The sequence below is a fragment of the Emydura macquarii genome, unplaced genomic scaffold (genome assembly GCF_026122565.2).
Source record: "Emydura macquarii macquarii isolate MOO-44397 ecotype Brisbane River unplaced genomic scaffold, CSIRO-AGI_Emac_v2 contig_2890, whole genome shotgun sequence".
NCBI lineage: Eukaryota > Metazoa > Chordata > Testudines > Chelidae > Emydura > Emydura macquarii.
Genome location: NW_027133027.1, coordinates 2,532,429 through 2,547,853, shown reverse-complemented (window position 1 = coordinate 2,547,853; position 15,425 = coordinate 2,532,429). Strand labels below are relative to the sequence as shown.

The following is a 15,425-nucleotide window of genomic DNA, read 5'->3' as shown; positions in this document are numbered from 1 at the left end:
ATGAGAGTGTGGCTCCCATTATCATTAGTGGCAATGACACGCATGGAATGAGAGGACAGATGAAACCCTAAGTCTTTTTCCTTTTAGATTATTGTGGTACATCAGGTCTTACTGATTTATACATGCTGTCCCCAAATTCTATTGCATTTGGTATCTTTGCTACCCCTGTGCCATCATCTAAGTTGTACCCTTCCTATAACTGCTCAGAAGTGCACACAATACTTCAAGATTACGCTGAACTATTCGTTGTCACTTGATGCTGCATTGTAGTTCTTATCACAAAACTATTTTTATTCCATTTCTAAGTTGATACCTAAATGTTCAAAATAATAGGCACCTGAATATTGTATGCAAGTTGAACTGATAATCACATACGCAAAATGTGCAATTGTACAATGGATGGAAATTTTGATAGTGCATTTTTAGATGTCTGCTAAAAATTTGGTCCTCTCTATCCATTGTTTCTGTTCACTGTCCCCAAAAGTTTCAGACTTTGGTACCTAAAGACAGGCACTTAAATATATATTTATGCACGTAAGCAGCCGGCCAGATTACTCATAAATTCCATCAACTCAAGTTAGAACTAATGGGGCTTGGTGTCTCTGAAAAATCAGGCCTCTTATTTAAGTTCATAAAAAATTGATTTAGGTGCCTGACCTAAGATACTCAAGTTTGAAAAATCAGATGCACACAATCTAGTCTCCTACTACTGAAGACTAGGATCACTGTCTTTTTTATTGGCTGAGACATATGTATCATATTGAAAAAAATACATATAGGCCCTACATAATAAATAAATAAATATATATATATAAATAAATAAAATAAGCAAGCCCACTCCATCATTTTCCCTACTGTGGCTCCAATTAAAGGCTGGTAGCTAATATTTCCTATTATCATTATTGAGCCCATTTTATATGCTTTTTTATTTCCTCAGTCATTTCACACCCCAGTTGTTTCTTTTGATAAGCAGACCTATGATGTATCTATAAAACTAGTTTCTACTCTTAATGTTTCAAAGCTCAGCCTAATAAAATTCCATTACCAGCAATTCCAGTTTCTCCCTTCAACTCTTTTATTTGAGGGCTAACAAATCTTTTTTCACATGCCTCTCCTTTTATGCCCTTCTGGGACCTTCTCTAACTACTATTGATCTGTTTTCCCGCTTTAAGATCAGTAAGGACATTTCTGCTGTTTTCTCTAGCACTTACCTGTTTCTCAGTTTTGTGACATATCTTAATTTTGGTGGCGTGTCTATGTGACACACATATCTTGAGGCATAACTCACGCAGCCAAATGGCAGGGTAATGTTTTCTCATAGGGTGACGCATTCTTCCATGAAAACACTGGCAGTGGGGAAAAATCATCAGGATTTCTCCCTATTCGCAGTGCTGGGAAAAGTCTAAGGAACAGCTTTAGGGAGACAACAGACATGGCTCAGCTTCCCAACAGAATTATAATTATGGCCACAAAAAATGAATATCATGCTTGCCAGTTAAATCATACTGGGCCTGGGGCTTGTTTAACTGTTTGAAACTGCACTAACTTAAAGTGCACCTGAGAACCTTTTGTGCCCACCAGCAGGGTGTATACAGACCAATTCATGTGCAACACATTAGTCTGCTTTAAAAACCACATCCCTATAGGGGACGTTGCTCTACCACATAGACAAGCCTTTGAGGAACAGAACTCAGGAGTTTGTGATCCAAATGCACAGAATTCCATTGTCAGAATGTATTAGAAGGAGGAGTTCCTCCCACTATTGCAAAGCAGCTAAATGTGGCCTCAGCCCAGCCTCTTGGCCTCATATAATGCAAATATCCTCATTTTAAGTTACCGGCCTTTTTGGTGAACTAGTTTGCAGTTCTAATCCAATTCGGATGAGTGAGGTCCCATTCGAATTACACTTATCTACAAAGTTCAGAACAAAGATTCATCAATCAAAAAAATTAACTTTTAAGGTTCTTTTGATCAATAGGGTCACCGTATGCAAATAGCTGAAGTTAACTGGTAGCCACAGCAAGATATAGTTTGGGTTTGAGGGAAGAAAGAGGGGAGTGGAAGCAGGACAGAATGAAAGATATAAAGCCCCACAAACAGCCCAGGAAGGGGAAGGGATGGACAACACCACAACATCCCCCGCTACCTACCTACAGCTGTTCCTCCTTCCCCTTCTCTATCAGGCAAAGGGAAGAGGTGCTGGGGAATCTTTGCCCCCCTCAGGTGGAACCAAGGTCATCAGCCACTCCCTTATGGCCTAGTCATTACTGAAGGGACAGATAGGTGAGCAACAGCATTTCCCTCTTCCCAGTGTCTGTTGTCTAGGTGGGTGCTGAAAAGCCAAGGCAACCAGTCGAAAAAAGATCTGTCGAAAAGCTTATTTGCGGTTATACAATATAGTTAAATATCCATATTTCTCAGCTGTGGAGAGTTACTTATGCTACTTAAATGCTCTTATGCTCACTGAAGTTGGGTCACAGTAGAACCAAACTGGTCATGGTAGAACATTTCATATGGCATGTGTACTTCACAGAAAAGAGTTTCTAATTGCCCAGTGGACATGTTGCACCAGTAGCTAAATGTTAGCTGATCCGTTTTTCTCTTTACCATGATAGTTTTGATAACATAATCCTTCCCAGATGGGCAATCTTTAAATTCTTTTTCTAACTAAATGGTCCTAACCAAAAATAATTTCTCTCCTTGTCTAGGGTCCTGTGGATTTACTCTGTAACTGGAGAGTGGGTATATCCGCTCTTCACTTTTTTCAGCCCAGTGGGTCTAGCGGCCTTTTTCTGCAGTAGTCTTATCCTGATTGCCTGGATCTACAACATTGGAGAGTTTCTCAACCGTATGATTTGGGGTCAGTTCACTTTTTGTTTTTCACATGTAATCAAATGAAAAATTGAAATGTGCTTTGAGAATGGAAGCTGATCAAATAATGGAGTGGTGCTTTGTGTGCCTGCCTAACGGGGGGTCCATGCACAAATTAGGTGTTTGGTCTCCAGTAAAGCTCCCCAGTTTTTTTAGTAATAAACCCCTCACAAAAATGAGAGAATACATCATTTTCCCTAATGTAGCTGGAGGAGGGTCTGTTGCCAGCACAATAATTGGAATTTGATTCCTTCTCACACCGTGATGCACAGAAACAGGATTCTCCCTTGCCTCAGCTTTTTGTACCTATCTGTAGAATTTATTGAACTATGGACTGCTGCTGTTTATGAAGGGTTTACAGATGAAAAAACTGACATTGATGGACCCAAGTGCAAGCATTAGAGCTTCTGTCAAGGAAATATGATAAATGGCGTGTTGATGGGCTTTAACCAACCATTCACAATGTCTCTTTTCTGCTTCTGCAGCCATGAGTTGGTGGCATGAATAAAGATATTTCTTAATTAAAAAAAGAAGAAAAAAGAAAAAAAGAAAAAAATCACTCCATTTAGAAAACCAGCTAACTGAAAAAAAATATTAATTTATGTAGTTATGTTACACAGTGAGAAAAAAAGCAGGGTAATTTTTTGTCTTTTGGTTTTGCATCTCCTTCCCCTAACTCCCCAAAAATATCTTCTGAGGTGAAAATGTTTCTGTTGAGGGAAAATGTATACGTTTTACTCACGACAAATGTGTGAAAATTTGTGATTTCTTCCAGGATGGAATTTTGCAAGTTTGGGGTAGGGGTGTGGGGGGAATCTGTTCACTGGAAGTATTTTATCCTTGACCAAATTTGTGAAGACTCATGAAAATCTCAGGCCAAAAGTTTTAAACCAGAGTGCCTAAAATTAGGCTCTCAATATCCATATTTAGCCACCAAAATAGACATGGACTGAATTTCACAGGTGCTGAGTAACTCCAGATCCCATTGAAGAGCTGCAGGTGCTCCATACCTTTGCAAATAGGATGACTGCCATAGGCTCCCAGGTTTGAAAATTTGGCTATAGCCTTTTCTTGCTTAAACTCACCAGATGAAGACTGGTGCTGGTAGCCATAGAGAGGTCTAGACACAAAAAAGATGAGGGGCCAGATCCTGCATTCAAACACACCTGTGAATTTCCATTGATTTAAGAGGGACTGCATAGTTGTAACTGAGGAAAGAATTTGGTCCCAAATCTCTGATCAAAGGTCACAATATCTCTGCTATCAGGACTATAGATTGTTCTGTATAGCATAGCAAACACAGTAGCTAGATATATGTTTGTAAACAAGCATGCCTCTGTTCCTCAGAAAGGTATACAAACAGTGAACTGTGCCCTGCCCTGTACTACAAGTTACAAGGTCTCCCCAGGGAATCTCTTCTGAAGTAGCATGCAGAACAATTGCCCCTGCTCTCGCACTCACTTGCTCTCGCTCTAATACAGTCTTTTGCTTCATTTGTCTATTGTGATCGTTTGCTGTTCAGAGAAGCAAATGCAAGACAGATTTATTTTTCATATCATATGAATAAGCTTCAGTAATTCATGGATGTTTCTCCATCATTTTCTAACCCTCACAGCCAGTTACAACAACTGGAGATTATCAGAATAAGCAACACAAGTGGAATGTAAATGATTTGATGCCCAAGATGATAACTAACCGAAGAAAAGGAACATGCCAACCAGTGATCAAATTAAATGCAAGTCACTGTGTTTGGAATTGATGGTTGAATACAATCAGCTAAAAGGAGAAATCAATTTCCCAAAGATCTGTCTGTCAGAGATAAACCCAGTCCAGAACACCAGGTCCAACCCCTTACTATAGCCTGATCTATGGGCAAATTCAGTATATGCATATTTTAAAGGTGCTGGTAGGTGTTTCAGAGGACACATATAAATGTACTTTACATGCACAGCCAGATCCTCAGCTGATGTCAACTGATGCAGCACTATTGAAAGGACCAGAACTACACTGAATTACACCCGCTGAGGATCTGACCCACACTGTATAGTTTATATTCTCCAAAGCAGACATAAAATCATGGCCTCTTGTGATAATTACTGATCCTATGGCATTTTTCACGCAAGTACAGGCTGTTAGTCCTGGGTTAATATTCCTTGTGTTTATGTAATTACATTCTTCCCACCTCTTGTAATTTTAAATGCATGTTCAGTTCTTTGCATCCAAAGCCTACAATATTGTCTAGTCTTGCCATGCATTGTTAAATGGTTGCTGGGTTACATTATAGTGGCTGAGGGAAGCTATTTCTGTGGCAGAATATAATATTCAAGAGTCATGTCTTCCTCCATCCTTGCTCACTTTTTTCTGGAACAAAAATCCTACTAAATTCTGAGGGAATTTTGCTAATGTAAAAAGACTGCTGGATTTGGCCCTAAATCAGTTTGCTGAGCCTTCATAATGTTATAGAAAAATATAATGGTATGTCTAGACTCCTATTGACAGATATAGAAATAATTTTAATTATAATGAATCATTATTATTAATTACTATTAACTATTTATAATGATTGTATCCTTTAATTGCTTATTCCTGTCACACTGAAATTCACCAAGCTTCTCCCATGGTCCTTACTAGAGGGCACTCTATAGGACTGGACCGAGGGCTCCAGGCGAGGTACCTTTTTCTCCCTCTTGCTTCTCATCAGTGATTAGAAATGGTTTCCTTCAGACCATTGTAATTGAACTACGGCAAAGCTGATTAGAAGATCAAGAAAACCAAAGTAATTCAAAGATAAACAGAATAAAATTGTTAGGTCCAAGACTGCACCCACCCTTTAAGCCTGGTGAGTGCTACTGAGTGAAAACAGAATACTATGTATGCTTGTGTCCTTAGACGTGTTTGTCCTGCAGGCTGCCAGTGTCTCTGGTCTCTTAGTTAGCATGTCTACTTCCCAGAGTACAATCGCTCTCTCTCCCTCTCCCGCTCCTTCTTTAACAATCATATCCAACCTTCGTGCCAGTGACAATAGGTTTCTGTCCCTTCCCAATCAAGTTACCCTGGTCCATCTTGGTTTGCAGTCTCCTTACCAACCCCCTCCAGCATTGGCCATTAAACCTCAACTCTTTATTTTATAGGCTTTAAGGTCAGAAGGGACCATTATGATCATCTAGTCTGAACTCCTGCACAACACAGGCCACAGAACCTCACCCACCCACTCCTGTAATAGACCCCAACCTATGACTGAGTTATTGAAGTCCTCAAATCATGGTTTAAAGACTTCGAGGTACAGAGACTCCACCAGCAAGTGACCCATGCCCCATGCTGCAGAGGAAAAACCCCAAGGGCCTCTGCCAATCTACCCTGGGGGAAAAATTCCTTCCTGACCCCAAATATGACGATCAGCAAAACACTGAGCTGGTGGGCAAGACTTACAAGCCAGACACCCAGAAAGAATTCTCTGTAGTAATTCAGAACCCATCCTATCAAACGTCCCATCACAGTCCATTTTCTCTCTTTTCTTTTAAACAGACCTTCTCAGCCATTATCTTAACAACTACTGGTTGCGCTGGGCTGATCTTTTGTTCAAAACAGTAGATTAGTATGTCAGTAATAACTCTCACCTGTGCAGAGACTGAGTTAAGCTGTTTGACTAGCCAATATAAACATAAAATATATAGTTATAATACTTCCTGAAATTGCTTATCAATTTCTCTGTCAAATATGGTTTATCTTGGACACTTAATTAATCCATTGAAATTAAGTATATGCATTCACCATATATGTGGCCATGATTACACCTGGCCATAAAATGGCATTTTCTTTGTGAAAATTTTGACTTTTTGTCAACAAACCGAAAACATTTCATTTTATGATGGATTTAAAAAAAAAAAAAAAAGAAAGAAACATTCTCCATAAGAAATTTCATTTTGTGAACAACCCAATTTTCTGTCAAAAAATGTTGCAATGTAAAATTTTGATCGTTCCTACTCATGATGCCCACAGCATGTGATGAACTGCATCTATTATGGACCTTTTATAATGTGACCTGTACTGTACACACTCATCCATCTACCCCAGAACTACTTACAGTTCTAACATCTGAGCAGCTTTAACCAACCACAACTTTTCTTAAAATAAAAAGCACTGGCCACAAAATATTTCCTCTTTCCTCATACAGCATGCATGTTTCCTCCCCCAAATAATTCCAAAGTTCAGGACTGTTCAGCCCTGAACAAGTAATATTTTTAAGGTTCAATTCCTTCTGTGTTACAGCAGAGAAAGCGGCACTATAGAGTTTCTGAACCTGCATTCCCAACTCTTTCTAATAATATAATACGTTTTTCTACATCTGGACAGCCAGGAGATAGCAGATCTTAATTTTTTTTTTAAATCAACTCTTATGTAGCATATGAGGATAAAAAAAATACATTATTTTCCATTTTTGCTTTTCCTCCACTTACACCATTGGACTCAAGGTAGCCAAGACAATCCAAATGTACAGGCGGAGAGATATAGAAAATAGTACTAATAATTTTTTTTAAAAATGCTAAAAGTTTCTAATATTGTTGGGTAACATGGACATCCCAAATGGGGTAACCATTTACACCAGCTGAGAACTTGGCCACCGAGTCTGTGCGTCCAAAAGTGAAGCATGAGACATTTCTGATGGGTAGAAAATGTCACAAGAACAACAGGTTTTGCAACATTTCCACCAGTCAAACTGAAAGAGGAACCCCCAAAAAGGCAAAATGGTTCTCCCCAGAACACAAGACCACGAGGAGCGGTTCAGATCAAAGTCCTTGAATCCAAACCTCCCAAAAATGTAGTGAGGAAGGGGCTATGATTTGAGGTTCTGGTGTGGTCCCTGCTCTAGTGTAAATGTGAACATTTGAAAATACAGCTGATTCTTTTCTTTTTCCTCTAGCAGACCTGCAAACCCTTTTCTAACATCTTTACTTCATTACTTTGAGCTGGATATGAGTAGGACCTACCTGGGATACCTGTTGCCTTACTGGCTATCACCAGATAGCTACTTTGCAAGAGATTTAAATGTATGTATTAGGGAGAACCCATGCAAAAAGATTGGGGTTTTAAATCCACAAAGTGTCTGGTAAGTTCATAGAAAACAGACAAGTGACTTACGGCTACCCTGAAAGAAATGAGACAAAATTAACTTAGCAAACAAACAGTAAGGCAAGAAGAATCAAACACTCACTGGTTTCAGAAGAAAAAGCTGGAGCCTGTAGCAGTAGTTGCATGTAAAATGGCCTCCTTAGGGCTGTAGCTAACTGTTTCTCTAGAATTTAAAGGGCCCAGCTGCTAGATGGGGAACTTGCTGGGAAAGTAGCCATATAACCAAAGAAGTAAAGCGAGAACTAAAATTGTTTCCAAAGTGGCTTAATTTTCTTGGTTTAGGGCATGAGACTAAAATGATATAAGCTAATTTGTATGTGGACACGGCCATTTCTGCCAGAAAAAAGGAATATATGTCAGCTCCTTCTTTTTAACAATCAGTTCCACCTGTGTATTTAGCTGTGACACTCTGAGTAGCTTTCCAGAGCTGAAGAAAAGCTCTGTGTAACTTGTAAGCCTGTCTCTCTCACCAACAGAAGTCGGTCCAATAAAAGATATTACCTCACGCACTTTGTCTCTAGAAAAAGGAAAGTTATATTGGTGCAACCTCCCCATGTAGACAAGGACTAAGAGAGTTAGCTGTGATCACCCAACATGCAAGCTCACAGCTGTGGTTTACCCTGAGGCAAGGGACTGAACTGCTAACTACATGAGGGTTGAGGACCTGGAATAAAGTACCTGGGGCGTGGATTGGACAAAAAAAATTGTCTCTCTAACATACATAGGATATATATTTGATTGTTAGTGGTCAATGCATTTTTATTCAGAGGGTGTGTTCAGTGCCGAGCAAGTTCCTGCTACCCACTAGTCTCTTCAGACTCTTCATGTAGTGGGTATTAAGTTGTCTTCCAGACTGTGGTACCCATTTTATTCTTTCCTACATCACAGTTTGCACAGGTAGCTGACAAACCAGCTAGTACTCCCAGATGGTCCTAGAGTTGGCAGATAGATCTCCTTGGTGACACTGCTGTCCCATTCTTCTTCCTCCTCCTGGTCCACTCCACACCTTTCTTTGGTTTATTGCGTCTACCCCTCAGTCCTCAGTTTCCCTCCTCAGCCACATCCACCATCTCTTCTAAACTGAGACTATAGTACAGCACAGAAATACCATAGTTAAACATATAGGAGATCCACTCTAGAAGTAATCATACCGTATAAAGCAACTCAAAGAATCCCACCACGCACACACCATGATGTGTGTGTCACAGTATAAATGTATTGTTTTCTTTCTATAACCAAACCTCCAGCCTGTGTTTCCTAACAACTTGGCTATTCTCTTCACAAGATTTCCCCACTGGTAAGAACTGATGCAAAGAGCTGCACAAAGAAAGACATTTTCTGGCCTCTGCATGGAGGCATGGGTTCAGATCCCACTCTCACACCATGTTACAAACTTGTGAAACTCTTTGCATCACGGAAACCAATTGCAATGCAGAACAACCAGTAATTTCATTGGTCCGGGCCCACCAACAGCAATTCCAGGCCCCAGGGCAGAACAGTCAATGGCCCCCCTTAAAAGGGATGGCTGAGGTCCAAGTGTGCTTCCACCAGAAGTTTATACTTATTTATTATGTGCCATGCAGCTTCCTGGGTGGCTGAGGAGGTGGTGTCTAGACTCCCCTGGGAGATTACTGTTGAACCTGGGAAGCTGAGTAGCAGATACCACTTCCTCAGCCACCCGAGAACCTGCATGGTGCATAATAAATTTAAGCTTGGCTCAAAGGAGGGGCGGGAGCACAAGCAGTGGGGACCTTGGGGGAAAGGGGATGTGGAGGCTAGGAGGATACGTATCTATCCTCCCAACCGACAGGGTCCTTTTAAATCGCTGGGCCCCTGGGCAATTGCTCCCCTTGTCATCCGTCCCTCTCCAATTGGTGGGCCTGCATTGATCCATCAAAACCCAGGCTACATAAACTTGCATGCCATCTACTGGCACTTTATCTATTAACTGACTATTGACATAAGTACAGATGAAGAACACTCTTGTAAGACTTACGGATGGTTTGAGGAAGTTCCCACACACTCCCAGGTCACAATGAAACATACACAACGTATGGTCTGCGATTGTGAAAGCTCTGGAACTCTCAAGAAAGTCTGTCAAACATTGATCACTGTGAATCAGATTCAGGAGTTTTTCATGTCTCCAGTAGTCAGATGTCAAACTTTGAGATGGAGGCCAGCGACCAAATTTCAGGAAGGGCATCGCTTCCCCATAACGTACAACACAGAAAAACTGGCTCAGGTGCATTAAGCAATTTTTAAAAATTTCCTCTGCAATTGCTGGTATTATTCAGTGCCAAAGGCAGAATATTGAGTTAAAGGACCAACAGTCCAAGCTGATAGAGCAAATACTGATCCCAGTCCTGCAAGCTGTAGCATGTGAGGACCCCTGTGCTGTACAGAGCCCCACTAATGTCCATGGGGGGCAAGCATCTACCCACACAAAGCAATTTGCAGGTTCAGGGCTACTGCATACACATTGTTTGTGTGATCCCATCTGTAGGCCAATTATATTATGCCAAATCTTCACACAGTTTTTATTACAGGCAGGGCACAACGTGATTCCTATAGTTAAACATGCTAATGATTTTTTATTCTAAACCATCACTTTCAGATGCTTATAATTTTTTCAAATGTTACTATTTTGGCTGATCTGTGGCATGGTTATTGTCAGTTGGACAAAAAAATCTTTACAGAAAGAGGGGGGGCGTTTTTGAGCAATATTTTTGGAGTATAATAACACCTTCATGTTGGTAGAAAACGATTTTTGCAACTCTTTTGTTTTGAAGAGCTCTGGAGCAGTGATTAGTGTTTGAAACTTAGCAGGGTCATAGGCCCTTGGCTGCAGATCTGTCTTCCATTGGTCAAGTGAAAATCGGATTTGATTTGGAGAAATTATAAGTGCTTAAAAATTCCTTCTTTCTGCACATCCAGGAGTTTTTGTTAAGCTACAGAACCAAAGGCCTCCCAGCATTCCATTGGCAGCACACATTCATGCCTTTAGAAACTGAGTGGAATTTTTAACTGAAATATGATTAGTACATGAAAAAAGAAAGTTACCAATAAATTTTAAGAGGCAAGGGCTTATGGAATATGATCCATGACAGAGAATGGGAATGATAAGTCAGGGTATGTTTGGAGAGGAATAGAGCTCTGAAGAAGTCATACTTTTCTGCATTATATGGAAGAAGGCAAATGTTGAATAAAGCAAGGGCTCCTGCCTCACTGATTGTATGTTATGGAGTATAGAGTTTTCTACTTCTTTATAACAAGTAGTTGGACAGATGGAATTGCTCTGTTCATTTTTCTTAAAAAAAAAAAAAAAAAACCTAGAAAAAATAATACAAAAAGTTATATTAAAATAATGATGGTTGCAGAGTAAACACTCAAAAGTTAGGAACAGAGAAAATTAAGGTCATCATCACCATTTTTAACTCTGCCTCCTTGATGTTTATGCACTAAATGACACAAGACCTGTGGGGGTGGAGGGGAATAGTATGTGCTCATATAATTAAAGACAGTATTGTAATGCATTCACACACAGGGGCAGAGTCATGGTTGCACAGGCAACCTTCACTTTGGCATTTCGTGCCTTTGGAGTCCTTGACGTAATCTAACTGTTCTTTTGGTGTAGTAGTTTTTGTATGGTACGCATGCTATTTTACATAAATTTATAAAATGTTTAGGGACTGAACATTTTATGGGTGCTCTTTTTGTACTCCTCAGCTTGTAAACCCAGACTGCCTTAGTACAATGTGGTGAGCTATTAGGAAGCCCAGTCACTGTGGCAAAGCATACCTCAGTGCAATTAAAAACTGGTATTGTAACCTACAGGTGCAAGCTTGAAGCTTTCTAGTGGCTGCTTTTTCCCTTGAACTGCTGCTGAATTGTGAATGCAATATCTATAATTATAAGCTATAAGAATGTGAACTTCCCTGGAGGTAGATTGGTAACAAATTCTAGCATTATATTGCTGTGGACTTCACGCAGAAAGTCAAATTTTACGTAAACTATAATATGGATGTATTCTCTGAGAAACTAACACTCTAGATCCAAGTTCCACTCTTTTTTATAAGAGTCCAGATTTCCTCCATGTGTCTGCTTTTATAGTTCAGAGATTTCTTTAAAAAAAAAACAGATCCTTTTTTCTAGAAAATACCTTCACTGCTGCTCCCTTTACATTTGAAGAGTAAATGAGAAAGGTATCCACAGTACTTTAGTAAAATAATAACTTTGTTTATTTCCACAAGTTCTATACATCTGCGGTAGGGGAAGGGACTCCAGTTTCATAAATTAAAAGGGTTTATTAATGTCATGGCACTCATCCTAGTATGTCTTTGTCTCCTCTATCAGCCATAGTTGTATAACTAGTCTGTGGCTCTAATGCTTCATGTTTGTCAGTCAATCCACAAATGACCAATGGGATTCAGGATTCTGGATGTTCTGTTCTCAAAAGACAAACCTGTATCTCTAGAGCTAATGAGAATTTTCATCACCTGTCAGTCCTAAGCGGGCTAATCACCTTATTATCTGCCATCCACTAGAGAGAGATATGATCACAAACAGTTGAGCAAACAAGCATGATTCCATTACCAAAGGCCAATCATATAAATACATACCAGCCAGCAAGTAGAATCATAGCAATGTAGAGGTAGAACAGACTTCAAGAAATCATCAACTCCAGCACTCTGTACTGTGGCAGGTCCAAATAAACCCATACCATCCCTGACAAGTGACTGCCCATGGGAAGTGTACATTACCACTGTAGTAAAAGTATCTCCTGTATTTTCCTATGCATGAGATACCCATTTGCACTGGGCAGTATAAAATGGTTCTTCTGGTAAGCGATTTAATATTTGTGCAAGAAATTTTGCTGCATATCAGGCTGATTCCTGCACGCTGTACAATCCGGAATAATTCTACCAGGGAAACTCAAAAAGGGCAGCAGTGAAACCCAGTTCTATTGCTGGAGGAAGAGCTTCAGAACCTCTCCCAAAGCAAACTCTGGGAGGTGAAGACAGTGGGCCACTAAGTCTCCTCTAAAAGATGGTCTCAGTAAGCAGGAGGAAGATTGCTAACAGCAAAAGGTAGGAGGCAGGGACAGTGGGAAGATGGGTGAGGTCTCTAAAGATTTGGTCAGTTCAGACAACCAGCTTAAGTGTCAAATGCCTTTCGTGGTTTACCCATCATTCTCATGTCTCTCACTTCACTAAAGGAAAAAAACCTCTTCCACAGTCACTGTTTTACCATGAGAGTTATATTGTATTGTTCTTTGTTTCTGTCCATTTGGCAGAACATGTTTAGTGGAACAAAGCTAATTTTTTCAGCGATAAATAAGTATAAATCGGTCATTAATTTTCTACATGGCATCAGATAGTTTGATTTAATGACATGCCGGGTGAAATAGCCAGAATGAGGTGTATACAGTTTCTCTTCCTTTCTCACCATAATGTGATGCATTCACTTCTTCTCCATCTGCAAAGTTTCAGGGCCTTTTGCCATACTATAAGTAGGCTGAAAAAGCTTGCCAAGACCAACATTAATCATTACCGGGTACTGGACGTACAGTGCAACTAGAAGGCAAACAGAAGTGATTTGCCAACTGGCTAACAGCAAATGTCAGGCTGGGACATAGAGAATGGAGGGGACAGGAGATAATGTCTGGACTCCATGTCCTCGCAGCTGTATTTTATTTTAAATAATTTTAAATATTCTTTTTTATCAAGTTAATACAGAGACAGATCCTTTCCTCATTGGAGTCCATGGTAAAACACTCATTCTTTTCTTTTCTTTTCTTTTTTTTTACTTTCTTTTTGTTGTTTTTATAACACTCATTATTTTCAATGGCACTAGGACTTGGCCCATGATGCATTTCAAATTCCTCTTCCAGTGTCTAATAATCTAACATGAGCCAGGCACAAGCCAGGCAAATTTGTCTTCCCTCCTAACTTGAGAATAAAGATTGGTCCAAACTGCACAGTTCAGATGTCACCCCTATTCCAACCCCACTCAACGTCAGGGGTGTGGAGACCCCAGAGGTTGGCTCAGGTCTATCACTATCCTAACATGCTTCACGTATGAATGAACTTTTCCATTTGTGCCTTTGATTAGCAATTTGTTCTCCTCTGTCTCTGAACAGGAGATACAATAGTAATACTGGAATACAAGAGGAAGGGCAAATGAATCTTTCTTTTCAACGGAGTGCTCCCTTCATGAATTCTGAAGCCATGAAGTAGAGGAAAAGAAATGCCACTGTGATAAACTCCTTCTCCAATATACTGTGTCTTCTGGTGAGTTCATTCGGTCATCACAACCATGGAAACTGGTGGAAAATATTAAATGACAGTATTTTACGGGATGGCTATGAATAACAGTAACTGCTACAAATAAGGACATGCATGCATCTGTGCACAAGATTTCTCATCCGTTGCACAATATACATGAGTATATGTCTGGGGTAAACTTGTAACTGGCAAATAAATTACCTCATGATCTTGCAATGGGACTCACTTCACATCTTTAAATGCACTGTGAAAGCAAGCACTCTTTCCTCAGTACTTGTTTGGATCGCCCAATGTTTTTCTAAAAGTCCAGATGGAAAAATAAGAGAGTAATATTTTTAACACTGCCACGACTTCCAAAACTAGAAAGATAATAAATTGGGCTACTGAAGACTTATCAGGAATGTCTGCTCAGAAAGTTCACCATGAAGCCAACAGTTCTGCAATGGGAAACATTCTGAAATATTAATATGCATAACTTTTTCTTCTTCATTTTTAACAAGAACTCAGCACTTTTTCTTTTTTGGTTTCAGATAATTTTGAAGCAAAAGGAACCTAAGTAATTATACTGACTGCATGATTGCTTTTACAGACAGTATATTAATTGAAAGCACTGTTTAACATAAAACTGCCTGCCATAAAATTATATTACATTCACGTTTACTAACCTTGCTTGATGTATTTGATTTCTATTATTAACCTCAACATGTTGTTAATACCTAGAGCACCGGAGAGGTGTTTTGCAAATCCAAATAAACAAACATAAACATGTCCTGGAGTGAAAGTGTACTTCAATGGTCAGCATAAAAGAATATCTCTGTATTGTTAGTGATGCACTTAGATGACAATTTTAAATTAGTTGGCAGTACTTCAGGGAGTAACTCCTACTTCATTGCCATGCCAATAGCTCAGCATTGTAGCACCTTCAATCCACTAGTGTGTTGTTTGCATCATTTTAGCGCTGCTACAGCTTACCAAAGCATAAAAGAGAAACATATATGGATAAGATGTCTGGGAGTAATAAAAACAAAGTGTACATACAAGCTTTATTCTTCTCACGTGTTAAGCACCTGCTAAAACTTTGGATTGGGAATTTAACATATCAGTACTAAATTCTATTTATATTATCTCTATAAGCCGAAA

General features: G+C 39.6%; 1 protein-coding gene and 1 long non-coding RNA gene across 4 annotated transcripts in view; one reads left to right on the top strand and one right to left on the bottom strand.

The window, feature by feature from the left end:
• LOC137166567 (uncharacterized) overlaps positions 1 to 8,118 on the bottom strand; it is a 74,623-nt gene extending 66,505 nt beyond the window's left edge. For 2 of the 3 annotated variants that reach the window (XR_010923730.1, XR_010923729.1), the window contains exon 1: positions 8,084 to 8,118. This is a non-coding gene — a long non-coding RNA (uncharacterized lncRNA). The remainder of the gene's footprint in view (positions 1 to 8,083) is intronic. The other variant, XR_010923731.1, reaches the window with a different exon arrangement.
• Positions 1 to 14,913, top strand: part of ADTRP (androgen dependent TFPI regulating protein) — a 39,626-nt gene extending 24,713 nt beyond the window's left edge. The window contains exons 5-6 of the mRNA XM_067568339.1: positions 2,709 to 2,860; positions 14,141 to 14,913. Of these exons, the coding sequence (XP_067424440.1) occupies positions 2,709 to 2,860; positions 14,141 to 14,184 (196 nt within the window). The 3' untranslated portion in view covers positions 14,185 to 14,913. The remainder of the gene's footprint in view (positions 1 to 2,708; positions 2,861 to 14,140) is intronic.
• The last annotated feature ends 512 nt before the right edge of the window (positions 14,914 to 15,425 follow it).